Genomic DNA, 14,616 nt, shown 5'->3' on the forward strand with positions numbered 1-14,616 from the left:
AAATGCATAGTGAGTAGATCATTAAAGCCTAAATTTAAAAAAAGTGATCTCTGGCATATACAATATATGTACCATTTGCTACAGAAGGAGAATAATTCAACTAATTCATATTGTCCTATAAATAATTACATTGTCAACCTACAAAATTATATGCATTTACAAGCAATATTTTCTTTGCCTCACTGCCCAATGCAAAGAACATTTACCAGACAGATAAAAGGAAAACAAAGATACGATTTTTCTTTCTTTTAACTATATCTTGAGTTGATTCAAGGAAATATTTCTCCTTCCTCTTCATCCCCAATTAATATCTCATCGTCGTCCACAGTATCATCCTTCATGATCAGACCCAATCGCTCCAGTAAGCTACAGGAATGAGCTCCTCCAACATCTCCCTCCGCAATTTCTGGTCCTCTCCGGCCAAAACTGTAACTGTAGGACAGGGAACAGCCACTAAGCTTCTCAAGTTCTTTAACAATCTCTAGGTTCTGCTCGATCTCAGCAGTTTTTTCCATCTGGACACAGGCAAAAGAAGGGGATCGTGTAAAGATCAAATATCAAAAGAAATTGAAACCTATGTGAAAAAAAAATCTCCCAAAACTATTGGTGAAAGGTATACTTTCTGCAAGGCAACTCTAGCAGCTTCTCTTTCTTTCTCCCTTTGTTTTCTCAATTCAATTTCTTCCCTCTTTCGTGAGGCAGCTTCGGCAGCTCTGATTTGGGCTTCAATCCGAGCCTTTTCTGTTAAGTCATAACATTAACATAATCAAACTAGCACAATTACTTACCAATCTTAGCACAATACATAGCATGAAATGAAACAAATGATGAGCAAAAACCAACGAATTAAACCTGTAAAACCCACAATTCTAGGTCCAGCATAAACTAAATCAGCCAAACAAACACATAAGTCGACTTACAATAGAAAACCATAGTAACAACAAGATGACATCTGTACTTGCATAATCAGAAGCATTGCAACACATATATACATGCTATTAATGGCTATTCACTTCAAAATCAATTACTCTAATTAAATAGCATTTAACTGAATACTCCAACTTGAATTGCTTTCCCACGGATAAGGTCGGCCACTCCGGATGCACAAGTCAAATTTGATTTGATACCGAACCATGAAAACATATTCCAGATAAATGATTTTCCTTGTTAAATTCAACTACATCATTGCTTTTACAAAACTAAATTTCTTATTGTACTAACATTTCCTGCAGCAATCCATTTAAAAAGTGAAGACAAACACTCTAGTAGAGCACATTCAAGAAAAATCTGAAAGAACACTGCGTGGAGGAAGATAGTGAGGGGGTAGAGGATGAGAAAGGAAGGGGGAAGGAAGAAAGAGGCCACGTGAGGTGAAGCAGGAAAACCCTTGATGATTCATTGCCAACAGATCACCTTTAAACCATCATATTTAATTTTTCATAATTAGTTATAAAGACTCTTAAAATACCTTCAAGCTGCCTCTTTTCCAATCTTTCCTTCTCCTCTTGCAGTTTCACTGGATCAGCCTTGTCACCCTGACAACAAAGAAATTAACAAAAATAATCAGGCAACAGAGGGAGAGGAGAAGAAAAGAAGAAAAGAAAAGGAAAGAAAAGACACTTGCATGATCTAGGAGTGTCTTATGCTGTGCTTTTAATATAGTGTCTGCAAAGCGGCGCTTTAGCATAGCAGCACGGAGAGCTTTTGTAGGAGACAGTTGCACATCAAAAATAGGAGGTCTCCATCCTAAGACAAGTAATAAATAACTCATGGAGCTGTGTTATACCAAATGGAAAGACGAAAGCTAAGAGTAACGCGTTAAGTCAAAACTTATTAGTAAAATGGACCAACCTTCTACAGAATTTGCATCTGTTGCAGGAGTCATAAGCTGAGAACTGGGACATATATTTTCCTCATCCAAAGCACTTACAGCTCCTTTACGAAGAGATCCCAAATAATCAGGTCACCCAAGAACTAGTAGTAGAACATCAGAAAATCACATAACAGAAGATTTTCTCACCGTCAGAATCAGGATCCGACTTGCTCATCTGCAGCATTGACATACATTTTCCCTGAACATCCTATATTTGAACAAAGATTCAATATAGCATTGCAATCCATTGACATGTGCAGAAATCAAGATAATGGGCATATTCAACTACCATTTTTGAAGTATCAGTGCTGCATGCATGATGATCTCTACCCCATGACTTCTCAGAAGAAATATCTAAAAAAGATGTGAAAAAGAATGGTGGTCAAATAAAAGATGGTTTTCCAGACAATAACACCAAGAGGAAAAAGAAAAAATTACAACCTGAAGAAGCTTGGGCTGAATCGCTAGGAAGTATGCACTGACAGGCACTTCTCCCACATGTACCGCACTTACTAACAACAGAAACTGAAGACGGTTTGACATTAACAGATCCACAAGCATTTCTACCACCATTATCTGTGCCTATTAAGACACGTTTCTAATTAGCCCCAATAGAGAGCCATAAAGCAGAAACTGTATTCTGCCACCTCATACCTTTGTAAGAATTTTGGCGTAACTCCTCGCTATTGCAGTTTTCTGCTGGTTTAGAAAGCTTAACCTAGGAACAAAGTACCAAAAAGCAAAATAAAGAATTAGAATAGGATACAAAAAGTTTATACACGTGCACATCACCAAATACAGAAACAGAGATGATGTGTGTATGAGGGCACATAAACATCCATCTGAGTATTCAATAAGACAATGATCATTAAGTTTTACAACCAATGAAATATGAGCCCAACTGGAATGTCTTATCAGAAATCTGCAAAGAAGAACTCACTTCTGCAGCCCTTACATTTGAAGAACCCCTTAGCAGCTTAACTTCAGATGGCTTCGACCTCTTGGGCAACTCACCCTTGTGCAAAGGAGGTGTTTGAGGACACTTTTGTCTTGTGTCACCAACTTCCTTGGGCCTTGCATTAAATGGCTTTCCATCACCATCTTTTGCTATTTGATAATTCCATTTTTCCTCTAGGGCTTTCCACCTTGTCTCAAAAATCTTCTTCAGTTTCTCTGCCATTTTATGAACATAATTTAACGGGGGATTATATAACAAGGCATTTGAGAATGTCAATCTGACATCAGCAGCAAACTCTTCAGCTCCAAAATACTGATTGTTCTCCAATTTCGATTTTACTGTCCCTAGATCCATGGGATTTGTTATAACAGAAAAATAATCAGGAATCTCAAGTTTCTCTGGATCTACCGGTTCCTTGAAAACCCAACCACATGGATGATTCATAAGTGATTTCACAAGGGAAGTACACTGATGTATCACACCACGATCCATTTTCCGCTTCTTCTGTTGTTGACCCTCCACCATATCTGATGGGCCACGCTTAATAGCACTGCACTCTGTAAGTTTCTGCTTCATATTCTCTATGTCACAAACCTGAGAATGATAATTCTTCTCCACATTGCGCGCCATGTCACATGCATTTTTCACAGAAATGGTGTCTATCTTATGGGAAGAGAACTTAATCTTCAACTTCTTTGCTACTACAGGCTCGGTAGAAATCATTCTGAATGTCTACAAGAGCACAAAAAGGAGCACCAGCTAGATCCCCGAGTTCTTCAGATACAATTAAAATTGACCTCCTTAAAGGCAACGACACTGAAGCAGTGCCCTATGAAAACAAAATCAACATGCTTGAGCATCAACAAAATGAAAAGATAACCCTGTCACATATTTGCGGCAAATAAGTACTGCATTACCAAACAGAAGATTGATAATAAGCTTAGCAGCGAAAAGAATTACATATTAAAGAGAAGAGCAACAAAGTATACATAAAATCAATGAGAGGAGAGCAACAAATTTAACTTGTAAATTAACATAAAGAACTCCTTAATCTATTAAATACTGGGTTAAAGTAAATAAGCAAAAATAGAACCTTAATTTGACTTGTATCAGTTAATTTTCTACAAGAATATTTCATCATCGGTTTAACACGCCAAAATCAATTAGCTGCAAATAATAAGCAAAAGGGCAAAAATAGCTCAATAGCCTAAACCCAGTTGTTGATTTTCATCGGGAAACAGAAACCCAAAAGGAATTGACCAAAAGTCAAAATCTAATGTTCCACGCAAACTAAATTCTCACACGAGGTAAAGAAGAACTCAACGACAGATACATAAATCTCTTAACAAAGTAAGAGATCATAATAATCACGGGTCGTCCTAAAAAAATTTACCAAAAAAAAAAAAAAAGTTGATAATTAAAAACAACGAAAAGTATCTTTATCGATATTCATTCGTATAACAAAGAGGCTAAACAAAGCAAGAGATTTGAACAACTAAACATTAAAAGACAATCGGGCTTAAAAAAAGAACTTACACACACACAATTAGACAGTAGAAACAATGGACCGGTCGATTAAAAGCATACGCGAGACAGAGATATAAGACACCACAGTGGAAGATCGGTACGAATAGAGAAGTAATTGAGAGAAAATAGAAAGAGTAAAAGAAAGTCTAGGGATTTCGAGAGAAGCGAAAGGGTTTTGGAGTGAGAGAGTACAGAGACTGAGCTGTGTTAGGGTTTTTGGACCTCTCCCTCGCGCTCTCTCTCTCTATCTCTCTCGCGCTCTCTAAGTATTCCTAAATTACAAACACTGGCTGCCGCATTGACGCGACAAACGACTTTTTATTATTATTACTGTTTATTAGGTTTGGTTATTATATGGAAAATCATCCGTATCCGTATGTGAAGTGAAATAGAAGAAATACCGCGTTCTCTCTGATTTGACATTTTTGCCCTTCCATGTCGGTTCACTGATACTTCTCTTTTAGGAATATTCCTTTGTTGTCAGTTAAAATAATTGTAAAACTTCATAAATTAAACGATAAGGTTTTCAAAAATTAGAATGCAGTTTTATTTAATACATAATTTATGAATAATATATATATTATATATATATATTCCCACTTAATGGTAGTATAAGAAACTTCTCTTGGAATTACTATTTTCCAATTCCACAAGTTCTAAATTATTCACAAGACTGAAATAAATATTGCCCCTCTAATATAATGCTAATTTCATGAAGTAGATCATTCTTTTGGGCAGCTTATTCACTGAATTCTTATGTAATTCTAAAATCGCCATATTTCTAATGATTCTTGCTTTTAATTTATAGTTTCAGATGATAAAAAACATGACTCTTTTTTTATTTTTAATAAATTGAACTTCAATTGGTGTTGGTATTTGAAAATGATTCCAGTATCAAGCTCATTGATTAAAACTTAACGTTTTGATGTTGCTGTATTATTGTTTAGTGGCTCAAAATAATAAAGATTTGGTGAAAAGTGAAATTTATGGTCACCTTTTTAACTTGTGGAAAACGAGTGTTCTTTAATTTATTTATTTATATATTCTTTTATGTAAGAACATTTATGGATTTTGGCCCTAAAGAAAGAAGATTATGGCAATCATTTGAAACATTAATAGTGTGACCCATATCATATCGCGAGAGGTACAAGTATCTGCATGTTTTGCAATTTTAGTGAGTTTTCAGTTTTGGCAAATTAAGGCACAAATTTACAAAATTCTACAATTGGAATCACTAATTAAACTTCCGGAGATCAGGTGCGTACATGTCAGGTATTATCTATTTTTATTTGCTATGTTGTATATGTCATTAAACATGTGGGACATACACATCAAAATATAGCGTTTTTAAATTCTAAGACTAAATTGAATTTAATTTGATAATAATTCTTAAAATCTGATCCTAAAATGATGATAGATTTAGACTAAATTTAATCTAATAATTTCATATTTAACAAAACAAAAGAATGAATTATTAATGTTGAAAGTGTAAAGATAATGATATGTGATTGCCATTATAGACAAAAATTGAGTTTTTAGAGAGAGAGAGAGATTGCTTTGGAGGTTGATATTGGATAATGAGGGAGAGGTGGCGGGACTTAAATCAAATGTGCTACTAATGTCAGAATAAAGCTGTTTAGTGGATAAAAATGGTGGTGTTACAGGCGATATAGATGTGATGCATTTGATTTGGATTAAATATGGAATAATAAGAAAGGGACAAATTGAAAGTTTATGATGTGAACTTTTGAAAGGAGGAGACTCGAGTTTAGAAAAAGAGAGACTGCTAATGAATAAGGAGGAGGAGATTGAATTATCAGATTTAAATTATTTAATTGACAAAATTGTGGTGTTCTCAGCGGCGATGGTTGTGGTGGTAATGGTGATGGAGCAAATATGGCTGGCCCTGATATGGATATGGAATTTTTTAAGGTTTTCTAATTTGATTTTTTTATTACAACTGTATAATGTATTTAACATATTTAATTAAATAAACAACTTGAAAAATAGAAATGTATATCACCTGACATATTAGCACCTGATCACCGAAAGTGTTATCAATAATTTGAATTGTAAATTTTCTTTGTTTGTACCTTGATTTCCCAAAACTGAAAACTCAAGGTTAAATTGCAAAGTTCGCTAAAGCTCATAATTAAATTTGCAATTAGGCCCTATTATCTATTACTATATCTTTTTCATATTATTGAAAAAAAAAAAAAAAAAGACAAATGCCAAACACTCCCTTGCTAAGAAACAATGAAGATCTACTTTTTTCTATTTAGCCAACTGCTTAAAAATGGCATTAAGAAGAGTCTCTCATTCACAAAACAAAATTTTCCTTTTTGGTGCAAAACAAAAAATATTCTTCTACAAATGGCTTAATAATAAAAATTAGAGAAGCTTGGCATTCCCTTGAGATTGAATAGCTTAATCGCACCCACTCTGTGAACACGACATGTTAGCTAAAACCACCAACACGAAGGCTTGCTAAAGCTATACAACTACAATCACTTGGGTACATGTTCACCGCCGGCCTCTTCTGCCTCTCCCCCGATTCCCTCTTCCGCGACCTCTAAATCCTCCTGACTTTAGCCCTAGGGACTGGACTCCCCGCCTCTTTTCACCCCGTGTTTCTTTGTCCTCCTCATCCTCCTTGTACTTGGCTGAGCTTCTAGAAATGAAGGAGATTTCCCGGGATCCTCCTGGTCCCAACTTCACATTATTTGGAAGTCCAGTAGCCTTACGATCATCACATAGAGCGGCCACCCTCTCTCCCATAGGAAGAGAGTCTTCAGTTTTTAGCGATTCACGATTCCAGAATGCCTCTGCATGCCTCTCATCCTTGACTTCGAACAATCTACAGATTTTTTTGAAGTAACCAATTAGTACGCCAAATCTATTCATATTTCCTTTTTATTAATATCTGCAACCCCTCGTCCTCCCAACTTGCATGACCACCTTGGAAGATCAAATTTGATGCTTCCAATTCATATCTGTATTTGGATAGTAGAAATAATTTCACTTGAAAACAAGCTACAAACACCTTACCTTGGAGCTCGTGATTTCTTTTTCATTGTGACCTTATCATTGCGAGGCTCATCTTCTGAAGACTGAGATGAGGCATCTGCATCACTTGAATTCTCATCTTCGTCCTCAATTACAGGTTCAAAATGTTCCTCTACCAAAGAGGATTGCTTCTGGGAAGCCATAGGATGTAAAGCCACATATTCTTGTGACTGCTCATCAATCTCAAAGTCCTAGACACAAGAATAACAATGGATATTATTTGATCATAAAACCGTAGCCTATTAGGCATAAAATAAATAAAGGAGAGAATATAATTCAAGATTAAAAACCTGGAGGACAAGCCAACTGAAAGAAAAATCTATGTCACGTTTCATTTCTTTGCAGAATCAAATGGACTACCATACATAATTTTCAGGTCACAGAAAGATTGTAATTTTTCCCATGTGTCAATTTAAGAGAAAAATAGAGTAATTCAGACACATAAGTGCTATATCTGTATGTACTTTCCTTCAAAACCCAAATATAATTATATAGTATTCCTGTTTAAAGATTCTTGATGCTAACTTTTGCTTGTAAGCTGAAATGAGCATTGCAATTCTTAACCTCTGAAGCATTTCAACAGTCAATACATGTCGATAGATGATCATGAACATAGGACGAAACATTATTAGTTCCAAAGTTGAGTAGAATTTCCAAAAACAATACCTTGTTCAAAAATAGTGACGCAAATCTATCATCTTTGAATATCTCAGAGCCAAGTACTTTCTTTTTCTTGGATGGTTTTTTGGTTTCATTTCCATCAGCATCTTTCTTTTCATTCGCAGTTTCTTCATTTTCAAGGATTGTAGCTGCAAACTTAGCATTAACCTTAGGTAATTTTCTCCTAATCTGTTCAGAAAGAAGAAATTGTAAGCATCTACAGATACATGAGAAAAAAAATTACAATGAATTCCTATTCCTGACCAACCCATGTACTTTTAAATAATTTAACTATGCCATCTGAAGTAATACTGCAAATATATATGATAAAAAGGGACAATAAGTATTAATTTCGTGTATAACTGAGAAGTAAAAAATATTAGCACATATATACATACAGACACATGAATGCGCATAATAACTCCAACCACAAATAGTTGGGTAGCAATTTCTCATCCACTATCCTGACCTCTATAAAGAAGAAGCAAATTTATATAGGCACACCTTCATATGCCAACAAGATACCAGAAAGGCATCGATGAATATTGTGCTGAAAACCAGAAAACACCTTCCATAGAGAAGGTAAAAATCTCTGAAATTTTTTCTACTGCATTCAAGCCAAAATTTCATGAAGCAAAAAAAATACTAGCTATGTCAATATAAAAGTTAGACCCAGGAGTTGTGAATGATTGGTGAAAAAAGATTTATCATATGAAAGATTAATACATTATCATGTCAAAAAGAAAACAAGAATATGATAAAAATTTGACATGAAAGGGCACTGCAAAAACTAGGAGATAAATGTTATAGAAAAACATTTAGGATAGATGCCAACCGTAATTCGAGAAGCACGGCTATCATCTAGCTTCTTCTGTTTCTGCTGCTCTATGTAATCCTCATAAGCAAAAGGATCCACCATTGATTTGACCTGCACAGGAGACCACATGAATTAATAACATAAAACACCAAATTAGCAAAGCATGTTGTGAAAAATCCACACCTTCTTATACAGCCGATAATCAATGAAGAACCCATGCATGTAGGCTCTTAAAAGATTGGTCCCGATCAAATTTGTCAAATTCAATTTTTTAATATCCTCTTTCGTCAAAAATTTGTAGTTATCATATATGGTTGTTTGTGGGTTTTCCTCCAGTTCTTCCTGAAAAATTGGACGCAGAAAATATCACCATTCTAAAAAGATCCCACATTAATAACCATATAATAAATAATAAAAAAAACGAAAAAGAAACAAAGAAAGGAAGAAAGAAATGAATAAAGTCAATAACATCTTTGTAACACACCGTTATATTTTCAAGAGTAGGGCACCATTTAGGAGAAGGTCCCAGAGAAGGAATAAAGTAGGATGGTATTTGGCTGCAGTCTAAAGCCAGCAACATCAAGCCACTATTATTATAAACGCATATATCGTTTATTTTTCCTGCTGTAGGTTCAATGCTTGTCATACCGTCTCCCTGGAAAGAATAAAAAGATCAACAGAAGAAAATACCTTATGTTTAATCAAATAACATCCAATATAATTAGTTCATCACACAACAATTCCCCACCAGAAAGGACTTAGCAAGTGGGAGCAGACATCCAATTGCAAATGTTGGTAAAATGTGGGCAAGAGGCCCCCATAACACGATGAAACTGACGAATATGATAAAGCTAACATGGTAGTAAGATCAATCATCTTCGAGGAAGAAGTTGATCGACAAATTTTGATACAAATACTAAAGCAGTTTCTCTCTCTCTCCCACACACTAATAAGATTGAATGGTATTAATCTAGATCAACCATGCAGTAGAAAGCTCTACAAAGCTGAGATACTAGCCTTCGGACCCCAGCATAAGAACCGGTACCATTTATCTAAGTTTCCTCTGAATTTAAGAGACAATTCAATGCTTCAGAGAATTTAAGAGCACTGAGGCTAACAATTTTTGTTTTATCTTCAGGGTACATCACCCAAAATAATTCAAAAGGTTAATTCCTCAGTGATGTTTAAGACAGCATCTATAGTTGTGCAGCAGTACTTTCTTTAGGATTGCTATCACAGGTATAAATTACAACACCATAAAATTAGCAATTCTCCTCTCTGTAAGACAAAAGAAAGCAACAGATTTACCCCCATATTTTCAAAGACACAAGATTGATAGTGGCAAGGAGTATGGTGATATCTTACTTGACTAGCTTTTTCATCTCTTAAGTTTTACTCAGGTAAAACTCATGCTTTTCATCATAGGAAAAAGATAGAAGTTTTAAACATCAAATAGCTTCCTCAGTTCATTAATACAAAAGACAGGACGATAAAAGATTATTCCTTACCGTCTCAGGATCCCATATTCTAACTACATGAGTATCTGTAGTGATTAGCTTATCTCGTTCAGAATTGAGAGTACGATGCCACTTAATATCCAATATTGGGCTGCCATACCTGCATAACAATAGTTCCAAGCAGGACAGCGTAAGATGAGAAGGACAACTCAATCATAATTGAGCACAAAAAAAATAACCAGCAATGACAAGTATACATACATATGATCCTTAACTCGTATGGGATGTGAGGATCGCAGATCATAGAGCAGCACCTGCAAATTATACCAGGATTAAGGTTGCTTATCTGGATAAACTAAAAACACTGATAGCCCATGATGAATTGATCTAATAGATTCATTATTCTAGTTTATATCAGCCATCCTTCCACACTCAGAGGGGATTGCTGTTCCCAAAAATTGCTCACCCCACTGAGCCTCCAAGTGCCTTTCTATCATTTTATAAAAGGAACAAGAAACTAATGGAGTTGATACAGGCATGTAGATGGGCCCTTTCTGGGATTAGCATCAGATTTGTGTTCAACATACATGAGATTATGTCATCAATGAAGCAAAATAATGCATGAGATCTATAAATAAATGAAACTTGATAGATTTTATGCTTAAACAACACATAGATTCGGAGGTCCCACAGGACTATGATGAGCATCATACCTTCCCAGTGCTACTTCCAACAGCCATGAGGAAGCCTTTGTCCTCATCAAACTCTAATGCAGTGACCTCCTAAAATTACAGAGCCTTTAGAAGCAAATAAGGGCAAATATTGGTACAACCAATTAATATCAGTATCTCACCACCCTCAGTCCACCAATACAACTAAAGCAACAGAGAATGAGAGAGAGAGAGAGAGAGAGAGAGAGAGAGAGAGAGAGAGAGAGAGAGATTGAGAGAGTAACAACAGCCACATCTGATCTAAAACATTCCAAACCCGCTATCAAAATCAGAATTTCCTATTACAGAACCGAACTCAAAGCAGACAATTTCATTGTGCATTGGTCAAGATGTAGGAAAACTTACCTGGTCGACATCACCAGCAGGTCCAACAGCATTAATTCTACCAACTGAAGTTCTCATTCTCGTATCAAAACATTCCACAGCACCATCCTCGCCACCACAAGCAACCAACCCATGAAGCTTGCTAAAATCAAAAGACATGAACCATCTCAGTATTAATTATGCAAAGTTAACAGCCAGAGATATTAAGGACAGAAATTTTTTATATAGCTCAATAAGATACACTAACAACCTCCGACAAACTATATTCAAGGCCGGTGACTGTGTATTGAATGAGGACAGAAATCGCCCCTGCAAGAGTAAAAGTAAACAATTTCAAGATAAACTCGATGTATATAAAGTAGTTGATAAATTTATAAGCAGGCCAGTCTTGTACTTCTGACAAAGCACATTCTGCTCTAAATCAGAAATCATAATGATTGAAGTGATAAGAAATATTTTAGATGCAATAAACATCATCACTTTAACCATTAGAACAATAATGGGAAAGTTGAATACCTGTTCTAAATTGATGCGATATAAATCTGGAGATGAAGCAGCACAAAGCAAGTCACAAGACCAACAATCATATGCAATATCCCTCCCCATCCTGTAAGATACAGACACGTGAGAAGGCTCATTTCCCCCGCAGAGATCAAAAGGAAGAGTTTTTAGAGGAAGAAAATGAAAGTGATAAAAAAATTAAGCCTTAATAGCTCTGGGACGAAAATATCCACCAAACATGCATTAATTAGTCAGGCTTTATTTCATCACTCTTCCTCCTGCCTGCATTACCTTTTCCTGCTCTATACAAATTTAAAATATATATATATATATATATATATATATATTCTCTCTAACAAAAAAAGCATGATGAGGGAAGCATGTCAAGGAAAAAACTCTATGGGGTATAGCCATTCACTATAGCAAATAACCAATGCAAAACAGGATACTGGAAAAGAAACATGAGTAGGGAAATTAGTAAAGCATAGAGAAGAAACCTTGGGATCCGCAAGCTGTAATGTTTCCCATATTTGGCATGCAAGGAAACAGAACGATCAGCGCATAAAAATGCAAGCTTTGAATAATCATCATCCAATATCTACAGGAAAGGAAATTATCACTAAAGTATCAAAATCATAAAAAGATGTAGAAACCAAGCAATTTAATGTAGTCTTACGTCCTTCTACTCTATTTTCTTTTAAGCGCTCTCCCTTGTTTTTCGCATTGCTCTTTTTGTTGTTAACTATTCTTGTCTGATAACCCATAAACTTAAGTGTGTGACAGTGATACCAATGCTATGTATTCCAGAAGTAAACCATCTATCTCATTTAACCATGTCCCATTTGGCTTCGGCACCTTAGAAATTTTTTCTCTTTTTTCTATCAGCATCCTCTCAACAAACAAAACCTTAATTTGAATCATCTCCCTCCAAATTTCTTCATTTTCGATCCTAATTAGAAACAAAGTTATTTACATGAAGAGGAAGGATCACATGCCAACTTTACCATCAGATTTTGATAATTAATCAAGAATATGAGTCGAGGAATGCCAATTATAAACTCTTAGTCAAAGTACCTAGGTCCAAACAGTCTATAGTTAAGGGAATAACCCTAAAGTTTCACCAAATCAAAACCAACATAAACAGTGCCTGCTTAATGCTTATTGAACTAAAGCATCCAGGAATCACTTAGCATACCTGAAAATCAATAATCTCAGAGTCCATATGTCTTTCAAACTTCATTGACAATTCTCGAACCTCATATACTTTAAATTGAGGTGGGTATATTCCTACAATTAAAAAAGGAAATGCAATTATCATTTAATCATAATTTCAAAATGTTATATGTAAAGCAGAACTATAAGCAAAAAACCCATTAAGCACCTGATGCAATGATATATTCTCCATCGGGAGTTACTTTGATTTTTGATGTAGCTGTTTCAAACCTCAAATCCTCAAGCAACTCCACTCTTTGCTGATATTCTGAATAACAAAAGAACGGAAAACACAAACATAATCGTTATAAAATAAGTAACAAACTCAGTCTATCAATATTATTATCATGATTTAGTAAATGCACAAATAAGTAGCTACTACCTAGGGGTTTAAGCTAAGGTTTAACAAAAAATATTCTCAAAATAAAGCAAAATGTTTCTCATAAATTAAGTAATTAATGCCAAATTATTAATCAAAACCATAACCTTTTTATACATTAACAACAGCTATCGAAAGGGTTTAAGCTAGGGTTTAATAAAAAATTTCAAAATAAACCAAACATTTCGTAAATTAAGTAATTAACGCCTAATAATCAATGAAGCAACAACTTTTTAAAGAGAAGAGATATTAAAGAGAGTACCTTTATCTTTGCGAAGAGCTCGTTGCTTCTTGGGATTAAGCCAGGTGGCTACAGAACGCTGCTGAGACGAAATCGTATACATTTGAACTCCATTTACCGACATCGCCTTCATGTTCCCAACTCGCACAGCCATCTTTTCCACTAATTACAAGTTCAAGCTAGTTTTATTTTTCTTTTTCCGTTTTCCTTCGATTTTGGCGCTTTTTCTTTTTCCGTCTACATAAAAATTTATGCAGTGTTCTGCTTCTGCTACTAGAAGAGGCGGTTGGATTACAGACTGCAACTTTTTGTTTAGGTCTGTGGTTTACTTTGGTTTTTATTTCTTAAAGAACTCTCAGATTTATTAGAGACACTTTTGTTGTATTGACTAGCTAGCAGTAGTGAATACTTTAAGTGATTGTCAAATTTTAATTTTATGCATCATTCTTTTTTTTTTTTTTTTGTAATAAAACTTAAATAACAGTACTCATTTAGATAACAAGTTGCATGTGATTTTATATCTGCTTGTCGTGTAAACTAAATATGTAAAATTTAATATATTAGTTTGTAAATTATATTTAAATATTATACATGTACTTTTTAATCAAAAAACAAAAAAAATATTAAATTATTTAATAATATGAATAAATAAAATTATATTATTAAAAAATAAAAAATTTATTGGATAACATATATTTCGTAATTTTTTAATTTTGATTCGTCCTATTATATAAGCTATTTTTTTTTACACACACGTAATTCCTTATTATTTTAAAAAGTATATTATAAAGTTTTACTAGTTAGTAATAAATAAATTTGATATATTATTAAAAATTAAGATTCATATCTATTATAAAAATATATTATATT

The 14,616-nt window shown here is 34.5% G+C and overlaps 2 protein-coding genes across 7 annotated transcripts; both read right to left on the reverse strand.

Annotated features, from left to right (window-relative positions):
* Positions 1 to 33: 33 nt before the first annotated feature.
* On the reverse strand, positions 34 to 4,667 carry LOC8284050 (transcription factor GTE12). 6 transcript variants are annotated; one of them, XM_025157425.2, is made up of 11 exons: positions 4,368 to 4,667; positions 2,829 to 3,712; positions 2,528 to 2,591; positions 2,315 to 2,455; positions 2,163 to 2,227; positions 2,021 to 2,081; positions 1,852 to 1,935; positions 1,625 to 1,746; positions 1,469 to 1,535; positions 620 to 741; positions 34 to 515 (listed from the first exon to the last, which is right to left on the reverse strand). In XM_025157425.2, the coding sequence occupies exons 2-11, from the start codon at positions 3,552 to 3,554 to the stop codon at positions 270 to 272; spliced, it is 1,698 nt and encodes a 565-aa protein (XP_025013193.2). In that variant the 5' UTR covers positions 3,555 to 3,712; positions 4,368 to 4,667; the 3' UTR covers positions 34 to 269. The 6 variants fall into 6 exon arrangements, with proteins under 6 accessions (XP_025013193.2, XP_025013194.2, XP_002519772.2 ...); XM_025157426.2 differs by having other exon boundaries at positions 2,021 to 2,048; positions 2,814 to 3,712; positions 4,368 to 4,666; XM_002519726.4 differs by having other exon boundaries at positions 2,814 to 3,563; positions 4,368 to 4,665.
* A 1,938-nt stretch (positions 4,668 to 6,605) lies between these two features.
* LOC8284051 (nucleolar protein 10) lies at positions 6,606 to 14,176 on the reverse strand. The gene is made up of 16 exons (XM_048374357.1): positions 13,768 to 14,176; positions 13,296 to 13,394; positions 13,110 to 13,201; positions 12,412 to 12,512; positions 11,930 to 12,020; positions 11,664 to 11,722; positions 11,435 to 11,555; positions 11,072 to 11,140; positions 10,620 to 10,672; positions 10,410 to 10,518; positions 9,386 to 9,556; positions 9,085 to 9,243; positions 8,920 to 9,012; positions 8,091 to 8,273; positions 7,407 to 7,615; positions 6,606 to 7,215 (listed from the first exon to the last, which is right to left on the reverse strand). Exons 1-16 carry the CDS (start codon positions 13,898 to 13,900, stop codon positions 6,882 to 6,884), a joined length of 2,076 nt encoding a protein of 691 aa, XP_048230314.1. The 5' UTR covers positions 13,901 to 14,176; the 3' UTR covers positions 6,606 to 6,881.
* Positions 14,177 to 14,616: the final 440 nt, after the last annotated feature.

Source organism: Ricinus communis, chromosome 5 (assembly GCF_019578655.1).
Source record: "Ricinus communis isolate WT05 ecotype wild-type chromosome 5, ASM1957865v1, whole genome shotgun sequence".
NCBI classification, from domain to species: domain Eukaryota; kingdom Viridiplantae; phylum Streptophyta; class Magnoliopsida; order Malpighiales; family Euphorbiaceae; genus Ricinus; species Ricinus communis.

Bases quoted from the DNA above. Each gene is read 5' to 3' on its own strand.
- LOC8284051 (XM_048374357.1), bottom strand. From the start codon at position 13,900: ATGGCTGTGCGAGTTGGGAACATGAAGGCGATGTCGGTAAATGGAGTT. The intron at 12,513-13,109 runs GTATGCTAAGTG...CCTTTCCTGTAG, and splicing joins CTGAGATTATTGATTTTCAG to ATATTGGATGATGATTATTC. The intron at 11,723-11,929 runs GTATTCAACTTT...TTACTCTTGCAG, and splicing joins ATCGCATCAATTTAGAACAG to GGGCGATTTCTGTCCTCATT.
- LOC8284050 (XM_002519726.4), bottom strand. From the start codon at position 3,554: ATGATTTCTACCGAGCCTGTAGTAGCAAAGAAGTTGAAGATTAAGTTC. The intron at 2,228-2,314 runs GTTGTAATTTTT...CATCTTTTTTAG, and splicing joins TTCAGCCCAAGCTTCTTCAG to ATATTTCTTCTGAGAAGTCA. The intron at 1,536-1,624 runs GCAAGTGTCTTT...CTTTGTTGTCAG, and splicing joins ATAAGACACTCCTAGATCAT to GGTGACAAGGCTGATCCAGT.